The 18,200-nt window shown below is 40.6% G+C and overlaps 2 protein-coding genes across 7 annotated transcripts in view; one reads left to right on the top strand and one right to left on the bottom strand.

Annotated features, from left to right (window-relative positions):
* LOC307044827 (uncharacterized protein) overlaps window positions 1-18,200 on the top strand; it is a 156,474-nt gene that overhangs the window by 34,449 nt on the left and 103,825 nt on the right. The gene's annotated exons all lie outside the window — the stretch shown is intronic.
* The window catches only part of golga1 (golgin A1), a 59,560-nt gene that overhangs the window by 19,204 nt on the left and 22,156 nt on the right, over window positions 1-18,200 (bottom strand). For 4 of the 6 annotated variants that reach the window (XM_079690219.1, XM_079690223.1, XM_079690222.1 and 1 more), the window contains 9 exons: window positions 18,083-18,178; window positions 8,895-8,990; window positions 6,722-6,862; window positions 6,450-6,524; window positions 5,161-5,250; window positions 3,369-3,471; window positions 2,441-2,601; window positions 1,171-1,329; window positions 1,005-1,064 (listed from right to left, as the gene is read on the bottom strand). In XM_079690219.1, coding sequence (XP_079546345.1) covers window positions 1,005-1,064; window positions 1,171-1,329; window positions 2,441-2,601; window positions 3,369-3,471; window positions 5,161-5,250; window positions 6,450-6,524; window positions 6,722-6,862; window positions 8,895-8,990; window positions 18,083-18,178 — 981 coding nt within the window. The remainder of the gene's footprint in view (window positions 1-1,004; window positions 1,065-1,170; window positions 1,330-2,440; window positions 2,602-3,368; window positions 3,472-5,160; window positions 5,251-6,449; window positions 6,525-6,721; window positions 6,863-8,894; window positions 8,991-18,082; window positions 18,179-18,200) is intronic. The other 2 variants (XM_079690221.1, XM_079690224.1) reach the window with 2 other exon arrangements.

Raw genomic sequence — 18,200 nt, 5'->3', positions numbered from 1 at the left:
GATGATGATTAAATTAGGATTAAAAATCGAGAGCCGGGCTGCATTTCCTCCCGTTCGTTTTTTTCGAATAACAAAATTATTTTGTTAAATAACAACATGTTGATGTTTTGTAAATGATTACATGTCTCTTATTTAGCACAGAGTATGATATCCGTGACATATGGATCTTAACAAAGTTCCGCTGTACATCCAGCGTACTGTATCTGACTTTATTTCACATGAGCTCCAGTGTGGAACCCCACTGCACCTCCTGGTGGATCAATGATCCATTGCAGCTGGCTTCATTATAAATACATTTATCTATCACGGGGGCGGTCTCAAGTCAAGCGGGAGGTTTTCCCTTGAGCGAGGGCAGATCCCGTACCAATCACGGCCCTCGCGTTTCAAACTGTCCGAAATGAATCGCTCCATCTGTACGTACCGAACCGAAATGTTTGTGAACCGTTACACCCCTACTGGGCATTAGACGGGGCTCTGGCTGGGCCACTCAGAAACATTAAGAGCTGTCCAGATCACATGACTTGTGCATGTTTCACCAATATATAAAGAACAGGGGGGACTGGCCACAGAGGCAAGAGAGGACTATAAATACATTCTGGTGATTTTTCTTTCAGTCTTTTTTTAAATGATTTTCACTCCTGTATTTATGACTGAAGTACCAGTGGAGAAAAAACAAAACTAAGATACAACAGATGTAACAAAATACAATATATGTTCATTGTGTTTGGAGTGCTGGAGACATTAAAACTCACCTAGAAACAAACACATGGTGACGGAATTAGTAGAAACACTACGGTCAACATTTATAATCAACATGTTTCCATAGATGACATTTTTTAAAGAAATAAAAAACTTTTTTTAACCTGTTGTACATGCATCATTAGAATGTTGTTCTCAATTGCCTCTCAGGGCTTCTGTTCTCTCTTATCAAGACGTGTTCACAGTTTGCAGACATATTGTGAAAAGGAAACAGTGAACCTAAGAAGATCGTCAGTGTGTCTCACCAGTTCCTTCTGCAGCGTCCTCTTCAGTTCTGCCAGTCTCTGCTGCAGCTGCTTGATGGTCTGCAAAACAATGACAGTGTGTTTTATGTGTGTCTGCAGGTATGCGTTCATTATGAATAATTGTTTAAAAGCTGGAGGAACAGAGTGGAGTAAAAAGATAACCAACCCTGTTCTTCTCAGTGAGCTGCTGCTCCAGGTCTCTGTTGACCTTGTGGATGTGATCTAGGTCATCCACCGTCACACTGCCGTTCTGATCCTCCTCACACACCTCAGGGCTGTGGAGCTGCTCGGTCAACGTTTCCACCTCCACCTCCAAGAACGAGATCTGAGCAACAGAAAGCAAACCACATAGACCAATCCTTCAAGTTCCATCAGTGGCACTGACCCAGTGTTTGAAAGTAAGTACATCTATTGAAGGACTGTACTCACTGCAATATTGAAGTACTTGTACTTCATTGAGTATTAACATCTCAAATACTTTTACTCCACTTTCTTTAGAAATTAACTATTGTACTTCTCACGATACTATATTTTGACTACAAGTTTAGTTACTTCGGAGGTAGCACGGTAGCTACAGTATAGTTATTGCAATGCAAATTGAAGTCTCATACTTATTATTATGATATATTATTATGGATTAAGATGCCCAAAAGTATACAAAGTAATTTAAATAAGCTACACCTTAAAATGTAAATGAACAACACATTAATGCATCTCTTATTATAATCCCACAATACAATACATTTGGCATAATGAGTATTTTTAGTTTTAGTGTTTCAAATATAATTTGATGCCAATACTTTTTAACTTCTACCTAATGAATGCATGCATTTAACTGTGGTTACATACTTTTAAAAAGGTATGGGTAAACAGTTGGTGGCCCATTCAAAGAGAATGTAATAAATGTATTTACAGGTATGAAAAACAAAATGGGAAAATAACATTATTTTTAACGTCAAACTTATCTCTTAATGGAATAGTTTGGATGTTTTGTGTGCCGACCGCCATCTTCTGTAGGTCATACACTGACTATGGATGAGTAACTCATAAAACCACACTTCACAACAACCAAACTATCCTTTAAAACTTGAGCTTCTAATATTGAATACTGGTCTTCCTGAATGTATTTTTCGCGTTAGAAATGACAGGATGTGCCATACAAGAGTATGAATGCATGTGTGTGTGACCCTGTGTGTGTGAGACTGTGTGTGACCCTCTGTGTGTGTACACTGAGTGTGACCATGTGTGTGAACCTGTGTGTGTGACTGTGTGTGTGACCCTGCATGTGTGACCCTGTGTGTGTGTGAGACTGTGTGTGACCCTCTGTGTGTGTACACTGAGTGTGAACCTGTGTGTGTGACACTGTGTGTGAGACCCTGTGTGTGAGACCCTGTGTGTGAGACCCTGTGGGTGAGACCCTGTGTGTAGGTGCTGACCCGAGCTTGGCAGGTATCGAGCTGCTGAGTCTGGCTGAGCAGCTCCTCCCTCAGGCTGCTGAGCTGGGAGTCTTTGTCCAGCTCCACCTGCGCCAACTGCACTCGCTGCTGCTCCACCTCCGCCTGCAGCTGCTCCAGGGAGGCCTGTCGGCACTGCACCTCTGCAACACATACACACATAAGCACCATCATTTATGAAAAAATTATGTTTTATTTAAAGAACCATTTAAAATCCAAGACTTTACATATAACACTTTTATACAGACAAAACCTGCAGAGTGACTAGCAACCTAAAGAAAACTTAATGTTTTAACAATGTTTTAATTGTCTTGTGAAGTCCACTTCTAAGATGATTTGGCTACTCTCAGTGCAAGCATTTCAATTTAAAAAGCCTGTAACACTGCTCTTAGATCCAAGATGCTTATAAGTATTCAAAGCTTCGATAGTGTTTTTCAGTCTCGGAATGTTGGAAAAGAAACAGCGTTGAGACCTTCACGTAACTTTAATTCTCTCATGAAATCCATGCGTTTTATTTCATGTAGAGTAAAAGGCATATTACTGTGAAATCAGATGACTAGTTTCTGAAGGGGAACTGAAGCCAAAGTCACACATACAACAGTGACGGAGGCAGCCTTGGACAAGCATCCCCCGTTGTCTGCGATGTTAGAAAATATATAGATTTTCTTATTTTCAATGGACTCAAGACAACTTTTTCAGTTCCCCGTTGAAACATATAGATTGTGTAGCTGTCCCACAGCAGGAGAAAGCCGTGAAAATACTGTACAAGCACCTCATACAACAGAACTGCAAAACAATCCCAATTAACCCTTTAACCTGACTATGGAAGCACAGGAACTGCAGGTGGACATTTTTTTTAAAGGATGTGAAGAGTGAGAGCTTGTGTGTGCGTGTGTGCGCGTGTATGTACCACTCTGAAGCGTTTCGATGTCTTCTTCTTTCAATGATAGCTTCTTATTGACAGTGGACACCTGCTGCAGTGAGCTTTGCAGGGATGCAGTAAACTCTCCAACCTGACACCAAGCAAAGGAAACACTTTTTATTACACTGCACAGCTGTTACACTCACACACAGGATGACAAGCCGCTCTGTATTTCTTTTACATTGTCTTACACTCTGTAATTAGCGCGAATGCTGTGCCACAGCATTCCACTATAGTTCTTCAAATCTTTATTCTTCCCCTTATTATTTCACCAATACTTTGGCTCTCCATAACTTCAGCTTATTTTCAGCTACAGAAACCATTCAAATATTAAAATATTCAGCCTGTTCAGGAATCGATGGGAAACCTTCAACTTTTTAAAAATATTTCATACTTTTTGAAATATTCAACTTTTTAAAGAGAAGAGAGAGAGGGCTATCAAGAGAAGAGAGAGAGTTACGGCCCGTCTACACTACAGGCATAAAAAATCTTGAAGCTGGGCGTGTCTGAAGCTTGGCGATTTTTTGCGAGCAACGCGACCAACAACCAATTACATGAATCTCCCGCCCCCGACATACAAAGCAATAGCAATGTTAAAACAAAGTAAACTGGATATAAACTCTCCAAACAGGCGAAAAACCTACCAGTTTCACCAGCTGTCTCTGCCACTTCCCTCCATGCCTGGTTCGTCCGGTTTGCATCCCGGTAAATAGTTCTGGTCATAAAGAACCGGGTGATTTGCTACCGTAATATCTGGTTTGGAATATGAGGAAATGAACTGCGGTCTGGCTCTCCCAGCTTGCACGCGGTTTGAATGGCTGTGCTTGCACTGGCGGGATTTGCATAAACTGGATTTGATTGGCTGATGCCAAGCATCGAGCCTCAAAAGTTGAACAATGCTCGTGATGCTTGCAAAGCCATGCCATGCTCCCCATAATGCAGTTCGGCGAAGATAAAAAATCTTCTACGTCACCCCATTCAAGTGAATGGGCGAAGCGTTGAAAGCATTTTTCGATGCCTGTAGTGTAGACGGGCCGTAATGTAACCTCCTAATATAATGTATAACTCCAATGAAAATGTTAAAAAAGTGCTCAAAAAACTTCACATGTGTGCTAACAGTCCAGCCGTGAAGACATCTACGGGACAGTTGACATTTCTTCAAATGCTGTTGCCATGGCAACACAATGCTCACCATGAAACACGGTTTTCTCATAACTTCAGTGAAAATGCTCGAAATGGCCCAAAACTTCACAGGTTTGGTAACGATGCAGCCATCAACACATCTAAGCATATTATGGGGTGTCATCAAATGCCGTTGCCATAGCGACAGATAATTCACCATCAAGTTAGTTCAAGCTTTTTTATTTTATTTTCTCTTCTTAATACAAATTCATTCACTACTACTTACATCTGATATTTAACTCCTTCAGCTTATTTTCAGCTGCAGAAACCATTCAACTATTAACTTATTCAGCTATTTCAGGACATCAAGGCTATACATGTTGTTGTTTATACCTTTTTTTAAAACCTTTTCTTTTAAATATTAAGCTTTTTCTGCATTTTTGTAGCTAAAAGTAGCTACCATTCAGCTAATAACATATTCAGCTTTTTCTGCATTTTCAGCTAAATTCAAATGTTCACAGTTTACAGCATTCGCATGCCTTTTCTGCAGGAAATGCATTTTCTGCAGGAAATGCATTACTAAACAGGGACACTGCCACATGTCGGATGTTGCTTGTCAGGCTTTGTGAATGTTCGGTGACGTGTGTTGCCTACAGACCTGTGTTTGCAGCTCCTCCTTCTGTCTTCTGCTTTCTTCTAGAGCTTTTGCGATTTCTGTGCTCAACATCTGCCGACTGTTCAGCTCCGCCTGAGGGGCCGAGGCAAGATGTGAGGACTACAAACACAATCTGCTCTCCTTTATGAAAACAATCTTTACAACTATACATTTGTAGTGGATCTGACAATTCTGGTGAATGTCACCAAGTACTATGGCTGCACAATTTGGATAAAATAACTTATTGTGAATTTTTTACTGATATTACCATTGGGATATGCTTCACGATATTGAAGGGATTGATACTTTTTTTAATCAAAATTATCATTATAATTGGAAAATATATTAAATAATTATGGCATTATTTTCAGGAGGATCTGGACAAAGCAAATATGTTTTTTGTTAATTGTAGAATACAAATTGTAGGCTGGTATAGCTCTGCAGCTCCACATTTCTTCATTCAAAAAATTGTATTTAAACACAAATGTAGCCAAATGTTGTGCTTCTTGCAATATGAATATTGCACTAGTCCATATTGTCATTTCGATAGAAAATGCATTAATTGCATAGCTGTATTAAGTACTAAATATACAGCTTTTAGTTTAGTTTATTTATTTATAGTGTCGTGGACAGTCCCCATCGCCGAACTTTCACAAAAACAGTAAATGGTGCAGCTTTAGCCGACATGGCTAATTTCCAGCTGTTGTCCCCGGCCAGATGGTAATAGACACCCTTAAAATTACAATATATCAACAGCATTAGTGACATTTTGAGTATGTAATAGGGCTGTCAGCAAAGTTGTATGACATTATGTGAAGACAGTACAAAATATGTAGGTTTATGTGTTTACATACTTTTGAATTACATTTGTAATAGTTATTTTTCCCCATTTCATGTTTCTATTTAAAAAACAGTGGGTTAAATGACTGTCTACTGCTTATTTACAAGCAATACACACCAACAAACAACAGTTTGCAGGTCTGGCTTGGTGGGCTTTCATATTCCCTTGCTCCTGAGAAACGTACCTTTGTGCTTAAGGGTAAATATTCTACCTTTGAAAGGATTTGGAGAAGCTTTTTCTCATTTCTCGAAGGGAGAACCCCACACCAACCTTTCTATAAATGTGTGATTTCATGTGTCATGTAAATGCCTATTTTCTTTTATTATTTGTTTATTTGATTTAAAATGTTCCTTTTAAACATGTAAGGGACTCGTTGAGGTACCTTGTATAATAACACTTTGTAGGAAGATGAATGATGGATCAGAGCTTTGTGTATTGTAGTGGATCTTACCCTGCACTGTTCCAGCTCCTCAGTCCGCTGACTCAGGCTGGAGGTGGCCTCGTCCCTCTGACTGTCCAGGTCAGCCTAACACAGGAACAGGGAAACGATCAGTCATCAAAGAGCAAACAGTGTTTTTGCTCTGTATATATATATATATATATTGGTTGTGTTTATAGTAAAGTTTTATCTATTAAGCTATCAATGGAACAGCATGACTACTGCATAGTCTTACGATTACAAAGACATGTTTGCCTAATGAGAAGAGACCATGAGGAGCCTACCAGCTGGTGGTGCAGCAGCTGTCTGTCATTCTGCAGGGAGTTGATGCTCTGCTGCAGGCGGCTGGCCTTCTCCTCGCTCTGCTGCTGTAGCAAACACACCTGCTGATTCAGAAAGGCCTTCTCTGCATTACACTCTCCCTGCTGATCATAACACACAAACAAAATGCATTGTTAACAAAAGCATCCAAAAACCCAGATTTTAAACCCATTGGAAATAGATATATATTTTCTTTTCCTTACAAAAGGACTTGAGTGCATAAAACATTTCAGATTTTCACTAGCAACATATGTTTTTTTTCTTTCTTAGAAATGTTAGAAATGGATAAAGGTTGTAGATAAATAGCTTATTATATAAATGAGTATATAGTGTGACAGCACACCCGTAATGGTTATATTCATACAGTGCATCCAACTGGCCTGAAAAAGAGAATGTGGTCTTTATCATAGAGGTTAAACATTGGATATCATGGACACGGCCACCAGGAGTTAAGGTTTGCTGGGAAAAAACGTTTCCTGGACCTGAAACTGAATTCTTCGTAATCGACAAACAATTTTTACTGACAACATGACTAATAAAACTAGGGCCGGGACTTTAACGTGTTAATTAAGATTAATTAATTACACAAAAATTAACGCATTTTAATCGCACTTATTTTTGCACCGCGGAACGTTTCTCACTGGATGAGTTTCAGGGGTACCGATTATACTGGAGCACCAACTAACGTTCATGACTTCAGACAACAACAAACCACAGTGAACAATAGTCAAACATGAACGAAGAAGCTGATGAGACCGCTTTGGTTGGCCCCGTGGATGGGACATTTTGTTTTAAAAAATGGACGGATGGAAGCATTGATAAGAGCACGGTTGTATGCAAATTATGCAAAAAGGAATTTGCATATCACCGCAGCACATCACGCCTCAAGTATCACCTCAATGCAAAACATATAGCAGTTAGCGTGGAAGCTAGCGTGGACGTTAGCCCGACTCGGAGTACAAGGACCCACACCCAATTCGCGTTGATCAAACAGTGGCCTATGCAACAGAGAGATTTTATTTTTCATCAGGATATTGGAAGAATAGGAGGGATTGAGGTCAATCACTGGCACTTTTTTATTTTATTTTAAATGGTACACTTTATGTTGAACTATTTATTATGTTGTTGGTGCAACTGGCACTTTATGTTGAACTGTTTATTGTTTTGGCCAAGGTTATTGAGAGAGTTGGACTGACATTTATTAGATTTTTTAAATCAACTGTTGGTAAATCAACAAAGTCTGTTATGGCCTCTGAAGCAACAGAGAGATGTTTTCTAATAGTCAGGGTTTCCAATGTTCTGAATGTACTTGAAAGTATTGTGTTTTACTTAAAAAACAAAGTGTTATAGTTTACAGAGGGTCTACCTACCTATAGGCTACCTGAGTCTCTGAAATGTACTATATTCCTAAATATGCTATTGCTACACTTTATGGCAAAAATTGCACTTTTCTGTAGGTCTTGGTTAAGTACCATCTTGAAAAAAATAAACAATGTTTTGTTGCTTAAGCTTATGTATTCAGTCATTATTCAATGGTATACTAAAATCCATGTGAAAGAAATTGCTTCTCACTGTACTCAGGTCAAATATTTATATGTGATTAAAAATGCGATTAATTTCGATTAATTAATTACAAAGCCTCTAATTAATTAGATTAATTTTTTTAATCGAGTCCTGGCCCTAAATAAAACAAATGTTTTCATGAATAGTTTTTCAATAAAGTGATTTTCCAGCAGGATTACCCGCGCTGAAACGGTTTACGTTATGGAATGACATTATTACATTACAAATCATTATCATTTATGTGCTGAAAAGATGTCACCAAAGTACAGACTTTTCTAAATAATAAAATATTATTGTAATAATTAATATATTTTTTTATATTTAATTTAATATTTAACAATTTTAAAATAACACATTGCTTAACAAGTGCTTACATTTTGCATTCATAGTTCCCGATTATTTCCTATTCGGTGAAGCAAGCTCAACTTCCTAGTACTATTTACTATCCTGAGCCAGTTTGTGGAGAATGAAACCCCAGAGAGCAACCAAAGGTTTCTAGGTATAAGTCAACCTACAGTCATTTCTGGAAGCGTCTAAAAGACAGTGTTTGCTCTTGATAGTTGTGGTACTCACCAGTTTCTCCATGTGTTGCTGTTTCTCTGTGATCTGATGCTCTGCACTCCTCAGTCTGTCACTACTCTCCACCACCTTCAGCTCGAAATCAGCTATCTGAAACAAAAAGTTGTACAATGATTATTTATAGCATTCTATATTTTGAGCAACATTATCAGCCATTCAACATAAATCAATGTATTTCCTATCAAGGTGAGGACCCATATACAAACCCCAATTCCAATGACGTCGGGACGTTCTGTAAAACTGTATACAATTATTTTGCAAATCCTTTTTGACCCATATTCAACATTTATTGAATACACTACAAAGACAAGATATGTAATGTTTCATCTGATAAACTTTATGTTTTTTTGCAAATATTCAATTATTTTGAATGTGATGCCTGAAACACATTCCAGAAAAGCTGGGTCAGGGTCATATTTACCACTGTGTTACATCACCTTCCCTCCAACAACACTTTAAATGGAGACAGGTCTGGAGTGCAGGCAGGCCGGTCTGGTAACCCCACTCTTTCTCTTGGCATTGTCTTGCTGAAATAAGCAAGGACGTCCCTGAAAACGTTTATGTAACTTTCAGCATTAATTAGACCATTCAGAAAAACGCGATCCTACGATCGCAGAATTTACCGCATAATCAGCAAAATGGCGCAGATTTTTTAAAAGGCCGCATATTTATCAAAAGGCCGCATAATCCCCGCATTTTCCACACAAAGTTGAGAAGAAAAAAAATGTAACTCGTCTTGACGTGAAGTAGTGATGATGATGATGATGATGATGATGATGATGATGATGATGATGATGATGATGATGATGATGATGATGATGATGATGATGATGATGATGATGATGATGATGATGATGATGATGACGTGACGTCTCGCGCATCACAGAAGGTAAACAACACCGTAGACTGAACGTGTGGAACTCACACGACGAACATTTCTGCTAAAAACCGGGCAAAGCAGTACCCCGATGTCTTTCACGAAAGTGGGGGGAAACTATTCTGCACCCCGTGCAACTGTGTGTTGGAGCATACGTCTTAGAGAAAGTCGACGGTGATGACCCACTTTGATTCATTCGAACATGCTTTCTGCTGCTGCGGACAAGAAAGCCAAACAACTCACGTTCACCGAGGCATCAACCTCCAAAACCCTTTCAAAGTGAGTAGCCTACAAGATTGAAGCTGGTCAGATAACGAACGAGTAAATGAAAACAGAATGAGGCGGAGAAGTGTGTGTGTGTGTGTGTGTGTGTGTGTGTGTGTGTGTGTGTGTGTGTGTGTGTGTGTGTGTGTGTGTGTGTGTGTGTGTGTGTGTGAGAGAGAGAGTGATTAAAATAGCCCCATTGCTTTTACAATAAATAAACATTGAATGTGTTTAATTGAATAGGAAAGGGGTTTAACGTTAGTGGCAGGTTGTGTGTGAGACAGAATAAAGAAGGCAGCCCAATATTTAAAAAAAAATCTATTCTTTTTCACAGCTTTCCGCATATTTTGCAACTTCCCGCAATTTCACCGCATAAAATCACATTAAAACCCCACGTTTAATCGCATAATCAAGGATTTTTGCCCGCATTTTTCTGGAGGGTCTAATTAATAGAGAACCGCAGTAACGCTTCATAAAACCCGGAAGTAAACTTCTTCCGGTTCCTTCACGAAAAACCAATGCAAATTCTCCATAGGATTTTGGAAAATAGCTCGAAATAAGTTCTGTGGTTGACACACATTTAAGAGAGGGATCACGTTTTGTTCAGCGGGATAATCTCCACATGTCAACCCTACTTTTATAATTTTTGAATCATAAATCTAGTCGCCAAAAGCGAAATGCTAACGTTATGCTATAAACGAACTACAAGCCAGTACAGCAGCAGGGTCGCACGACTTCAACGTCACGCCAACTTAAGATCGTTTCAACTGCCCGTTTTGTTTAATGTATACCACGTTTATCTAGGCCCTTTTTGTTTTGTTTTATGTATACATGTCACACTGTGGGAAACGATATTTAGATATTTCTGGATGTATAACACATGTAGAATTTTTTGCTTGCATATTTTAACAAAGCTTTTCATTTTAGCCAGACTGAATTTAACTAGAAGTCATGGCTGTGTCAATTACCAGTCTGATATCGTTTTACAAAGATGACAAGAAGAGTGTAGATAGAGGAGAGAACCACTACAAGTCAGGACACGTTACAGTGCAGCCTAGATGAAGGTCTGCTTACCGGTGTTGTCAGGGCTAGCATGAGGGACAAGGTTTATAGTGTCGGTGAGTAGTGATAGCAAGAGTACCGTTAACCTAGAGTTAATTTATTCACATTAATTCCCATCAACAAATCAATTGTATGTGTCACATGAAATCTTTATTAGGCAAGGCAAGTTTATTTATATAACAGTTTTCAACACAAGGCAATTCAAAGTGCTTTACAAAAAATGAAAGACATTAAGAAAATGGCATTTAAAATCAGTCATTAAAAAGAAAAGCTAATAAAATAAACATTAAAAGAAAAAATACATGGATAAAAGTTACAGTGCAGTCTAAGATATGAATAGTTCAATTAAAAGCAGCGACAAAAAGAAAAGTCTTCAGCCTGGATTTAAAAGTAGTAAGAGTTGCAGCGGACCTGCAGGTTTCTGGGAGTTTGTTCCAGATATTTGGAGCATAATAACTGTACGCTGCTTTACCATGTTTAGTTCTGACTCTGGGGACAGAAAGCTGACCAGTCCCTGAAGACCTGAGAGATCTGGATGGTTCATCATTTAGCAGGAGGTCAGAAATGCATTTTGGTCCTAAACCATTCAGTGCTTTATAAACAGCAGCAGTATTTTGAAATCTATTCTTTGACACACAGGAAGCCAGTGTAAAGACTTCAGAACTGGAGCGATGTGATCCACTTTCTTAGTGTTGGTAAGGACTCGAGCAGCGGTGTTCTGAATCAGCTGCAGCTTTCTAATAGATTTTTTAGTGAGACCTGTGAAGACACAATTGCAGTAGTTCAGTCTACTGAAGATAAAAGCATGGAAACGTTTTTCCAAATCCTGCTGTGACATTAGTCTTTTAATCCTAGATATGTTCTTTAGGTGATAGTAAGCTGATTTAGTAACTGTTTTAATGTGACTGTTGAAACCAATAACTAATTTAACCCGCTGACAAGAGAGCCTACCTCCGAAGATCGTGACTGGCTGAGGGACAGACTCGGGGGCAGGTTCTCAGGAATTTCTTGGCTTCTCTCCCCCGAGCCAGAAGAGGAACACTACAGCTTGGAAACACTTACTGTTCCTGAAATGATCAAATCTGTTGGGCATCAGGGACCTGAGGCAATTGTGGCAAGCATGGCATTGTCTGAAAAGCAACAGAGGGCAATTCAGGTGGCTACCACTGGTCAGCGAACCAACCCAAACTGGCATTTGTTCAGGAAAGGAAGGTTGACTGCCAGCAACTTTGGAGCTGTCCTGAGGTCAAAGCGTGTGACTGCTTCCTTTATTGCCAGGGAGCTTGGGCAACAACAGGCCCTTGATGGTATTTTCTCTGTACAGTGGGGGACTATGAATGAATGTGAGGGCGTCAGGGCATTCACCACTGCAACCCAGATGCAGGTCCATGAGTCAGATTTGTGGCTCTCCCTATCAGGATTGTTGGGGGCATCCCCAGATGGTCTGGTAGGGTCTTCTGCTGTGCTGGAGGTAAAGTGTCCCTACGGAGCCAGGGAAATGACAATTAGTGAAGCATTGCAAATCAAGGGCTTCTGTGTCAGTAAGAAAGAAACATTCAGCCTGCGTGAGAAACATCCTTACTGGCACCAAGTGCAAGGTCAGCTTCACCTCACTGCAAGGAAGAAGAAATAAAAAAATTGTGAATTGTTTTTAATTTACATTTACTCGCCTTTGCAATGTTGTGGTTGTTAGAGTGTTAGGTTTTCTGTCAGCTCGTCTGTTGGGAAGATAGAAAATATTAGTTTCATGGAAGTCACACCGTCACATATATTGTAAGAGCATTAAGACATACAGTACATAGGCTAAAACAAAACATCTAAAGATATAACCTTGCACTTTGATAAGTCTCGTGAACATTTTCACTATTTTGACATTTTTATAGATGAAAATTGAACTAAAGAAATAAATGGTAGATTAATCCATATTGAAAATAGGTGTCAGCTGCTACACTAATTATAATAGTTATATTTCTTAATTAATTAAGATAAGATATTACTGTATTGATCCCAATTTGGGAAATGTTTGTGTTGCATCAGCATAACAAGAAAAACAAAATATAAGTTATTATATATACAAAAGTATGTGAGGGATGGAATATTAAATTGAATATAAATGTAAAATGTACATGTGATTTTAAGTCCAAGAGAAGCTATGGAGCAGAGAGTTCTCTGCCAGCCAGAGGTGATTTGTTATTAGTTCAATATGTCAAACTGATTTCCCTGACTACAATCTTTAGTTACATGGTGAAACGTTATGCTGTTTGTACTAATTAGACTTATCATATAAGCCACACAGGTTTTAATAGGATGTATTCATTATCTTTACTTGTGTTGCGGTCTTTTCAGCAGCGCCATCTCTAAAATGGCGATACAGTCACTACCCATTATTTACATTTCACCGTGACATGGACAAAAATGTAACGTCAGCTTACCTCATGGCACGAATCAAGACTCTCCTTTGGAAAACATTGGCCGGGAAACGATTGAACAAGCACGTTTCATGCGAAGACCTGTGGCTGCAACCCGGAGCAAAGCAACAAACCATTGCGTAGCTAACTAGTAGCGCTAACGTTAGCTAACGAAACGAACTGGAAAAAAATTGGAAAACACTGGTAATTAATTATTCTATCATTTGTAAAACTACGGTGTTAAAAACGACAATTTCAAAAATACAGATTCTAATGGTCAGATATAGATATAAAGATACTAAAGATAGGCAGGTACTTGCTTTCAAGCAGAACACAGGGGAAAACAAACTTAGCGGGAGTGTTTATGTGTTCGGCGTAATGACGTACAACGGCCTCGACAATTTCTGTAGTCCTATTCAGCCATTCGGTAACAACCATCGTTTTTCAGACACGTAAACTCTTCAAAAATCCCCAATGGGGTCACTGCTGATGTATTTAATGTCGTAGAACAAAACGTCAATTATCTCTTAAATTTGTGTCAACCACAGACCTTATTTCGAGGTATTTTCCAAAACCCTATGGAAAAAATGCATTGCTTTTTGAGGAAGGAACCGGAAGTGCTAAAAATGCTAACTTACTTCCGGGTTTTACGACGCGTCACTGCGGTTCTCTATGGTGCCTTCACAGATGTACAAGTTGCCATGTGCACTAACACCCTCCCATACCATCACAGATGCTCGCTTCTGAACTTTGCGCTGATAACCATCTGGATGGTCCTTTTCCTCTTTAGCCCGGAGGACACGACGTCCATGAAAAACAATTAGGAATGTGGACTCACCAGACCACAGCACACTTCTCCACTCTGCCAGTCCATCTCCGATGAGCTCAGCCCAGAGGAACCAGAGGAGTTTCTGGGTGTTGTTGATATATGGCTTTGGCTTTGGTAGAGTGTTAACCTGACGAACTGTGTTCACTGACAATGGTTTTCTGAAGTGTTCCTGAGCCCACGTGGTAATATCCTTTACAGAATGAGGTCAGGTTTTAATGCAGTGCTGCCTGAGGGGTCGAAGGTCACAGGCATTCAATGTTGCTTTCCGGCCTTAAGTGCAGGGATTTCTCCAAATTCTCTGAATCTTTTGAGGACATTATGGACTGTAGATGATGAAATCCCTGGCAATTGTATGTTGATTAAACGTCAGTCGTAAACTGTTGGACTATTTGCTCACGCAGTTGTTCACAAAGTGGTGAACCTCGCCCACACTTGCTTGTGAACGACTGAACCTTTTGGGGATGCTCCTTTTTGACCCAAATATGACACTCACCTGTTTCCAATTAACCTGTTCACCTGTGGGATATTATATAAAGTTAGACCATTCATTATGGTCACTGTCAGACAGTTTTTACTGTATGCTTCCCTTGTCCCCCAATACTATGTGATTTGTTAATGAACAATGCTTTAAGGCGGGCATCATTTGGTGCGAACCCAGACGCCGACCTGTACAGACCCGGACTTATAATCAATGAAGTATTAAGGGATTTTCAATTCTGACGGGGCGCTTCTATTCTAACCGGCGCAGACAGGGGGCAAAAGAGAGTGAGCGATACAGTGAGAGAAACACAGAAGAAGAGACGAGTTGCGGAGAGACGAGTCAGCTGCAGACAGGGAGAGAAGAATAAGTACACATGGCGATCTCTAAGAAGAGAAAGGTGGACAGTGAAACAGAGCTTTCAACCCAGAATGGACAGACTCATCCATGTTCATCCTGCCCACTGGGAGTGTCTTGTTTGCTAGGAGACCATGGCGCTCATTAAAAGTCCCAATGTGAAACGCCACTATGAGACAAAGCACAACGTTTCCCAAACATTCCCAGTCTGAACTGAGGTCACAGCTTTTCATTCCTGACAGGACAAGCAGAACCGGCGCCAGAACAAATCTAAAGGGAGGGCATATGATTTTTATGGGAGGGCACAATATATATCAAACAGCAAGGCCAACAGCATTGCGCAAAGACGCACACTCATCGCAAATACATACACAAATAAAGGGCAACATAGACACCACTTTTGAAACATTGTAAATCACGAGCAAGGCACACTGGTTAAGGATGGCAGCTTCCTCATTGTTGCACTCGGAGAGAAATAGTAGAGACGGAGATGATGAACTGCTGTTAATTCTATTTTGGCATTTTGCATGTCGTGAGAGGTGTATGTTGCTGTGTGGGGAATGCTTTCCATTGTTTTGCCCAACTCTGCATCTTTGTGCAGCGTATACTCAAACAGCGATAGGAAGAGCCCACTGCCTGACTCGGACATGCTGTGGAGTGAATCGTGGTCACCTCTGAGAGGGAGTTGGTTGACAGCTAAAAAAGCTATAATATCAACGACAGCTGACACGTAATAACGGTTCCGTGCCAGCTGATCTGCACCAGAGTAGTAATTTCCTTATTTGTTTCCTTGTGTATCTGTCTCTCTCTCCACAAACTCTCACATGAAATGTGTTCTTTTGATGCGGCATGCCTTAGCAGTCCTTTATTAGTCTGTAATGCGTGTTTCCAGACGCAAAAACCTTTGACAGTAAAAGCCGCATCAGATGAAGACGTATTTACTTTAAACTGTCTACAGGGGAAACAAAAGGCTGCGTCTGCTTTGAACGAATCTTCAAGCCATGGTCTGTTGTTGTACCATGCAGTGGCAAAATTGCACTTCTTTCTTGAAAACAATCTCCCTGGATAACGATCCAGTTTCACCTGGTTGGGTTTATTAACCCCACGATCATCTGGGGCTGTTGGTCTTTGAGCGGTTGCTGGCCCAATAGTACCTGTTGATGTGCTGCAAGGTAGGGTCTGTAGTGGAGGCACCGGCACGGAGGAGGAGGAGGAGGAGGAGGAGGAGGAGGAGGAGGAGGAGGAGGATGCTGCTGCTGCTGGCGGGTGTGGTACAGGGTGTGGCAACGCAGGTGGTGTTGGTGGGGGCACAAGGAGCTGTGCCTCGGAGGACAGCGTTGGTGGCGGCCGCCTTGATGACTCAAGGATTGGGCTCGCTAACTCAGCCCCGGGGTTTGCCGAGGTCAAGCTTGTGACATTAAGGCGTGCTGCTGCAATGGCAGGTGCAGGGTTGCCAGCAGCACCATTGGCTGCAGTTCTTTCATCGCTATTTCGTTTAATAAATCCTTAGACCATTTAATCCAATTTCTGATGTCCATTTTGTAATTCAAACAGAAATGGGAGTCTACAGAATGCACAATAAACAAACAACCTTGGGTTGCGTTTATTTGTTTTTGTCATAGTGTTGTGGCGATGTGGTTAGTGTCAGCTGTTTTCGGACACCTGTCTCGGGGGCACGTCCGCGTGATTTTGTGGTGTTGCCTGCGTGCAGGTCGCTCCATAACTCCGCCGGGTTCCAGTGCGTAATTACCCGCCGCAAGCCACATGAAGACCAGGTGAGATTAGTACGATTTTCTGTTGGGTTTTTCTTTTGCCCATGCGTGTTGTCTTTCTGATTGGTAATAGGTAACATATTATGGGTTCTTTGTTGGCGTTTGTGGATGCGCCCTCAGTGTCTTTCTTAGATGATTGCCAGAAGGCGCAGTTGGTCGAAATAGCAGAGCATTATGAAATTGCTGTTGTAGGGAGCAAGCGGAAACATGAGATTAAAGCTGTCATCATGTCATCTTTATTTGAGCAGGGGGTGTTGCAGAAGAGTGAGTTTGGTGCGGCAGGGGTCGTGCCGGTAGTGGTTCAGAAAGCTGGTTTGACGTTCGAGCAGCAAAAAGACCTTTCGGCCATGCAGTTTGAGCAGGAGAAAATGAGGTTGGAGCACGAGAAGTTGCAGTTGGAGTTGAGGTTGGAGCAGGAGAAGTTGCAGTTTGAGCAGGAGAAGTTGCAGTTGGAGTTGAGGTTACGGTAGCAGGAGGTAGAGAAGCATTTAGAGGTGGAGAAGGTGCTGGAGGTGGAGAAGAACATTATACATGCCCACAGTATTATATTTCTTTATAGTTCAATGTTAAGTGACAATAAATATTAATATTACCGTAATATTCGGACTATAAGGCGCACCAGAATATAAGCCGCAGCAGCGGCATACCACTCTCGGTTCCACTTTTACTTTTGCGCGCTACCTGTCTCACTCTTTTCCGGCCTCCAGCTTTTCCTGCTGGAACCCACCGCTTAAAGGTGGGGGTCCGCGGACCGGCCATAGAGCCCATAGAGTTAAAGGTGTTGTCCGTTAGCTGTAAAAATCCATAGATTAGCCGCAGAGTTATATAAGCTGCAGCGTTGAAAAATAGGGAAAAGGCGCGGCTTATAGTCCGAAAATTACGGTATATATAATATTTGTTTATTTGATGGTCAGTTGTTGATTAAATGCCGACAATGATACAGCTAATAAGCTACTTCAATATATATCAAACTAATTCATAACACAAGTTAGACATTATGATGTTCCGGACCTTTGCTGGAGGAAACTTTGTTGAATTTGATTTGAATACCCCTGCTTTAAGGGAACAAGAAGATGAAATATGAAAATGAATAATGTTATCTGTCATTGTGACACTGATGTGTCTGCTTGCTTACTTGTGTGTCTGTTCTGTCTCTGTAGGCTCTGGAGGAGTCGTCCTTGTGCCGGAGAAGGGTCTGCAGCTCAGTGATGTTGCCGTTCTGTTTGGAAACCTGGGTCAGAGAGGAACACACA

This window comes from Notothenia rossii (genome assembly GCF_949606895.1).
Source record: "Notothenia rossii genome assembly, chromosome: 6".
In the NCBI taxonomy this organism is placed as follows: Eukaryota; Metazoa; Chordata; class Actinopteri; order Perciformes; family Nototheniidae; genus Notothenia; species Notothenia rossii.
This window is presented reverse-complemented; position numbering and strand designations above follow the sequence as displayed.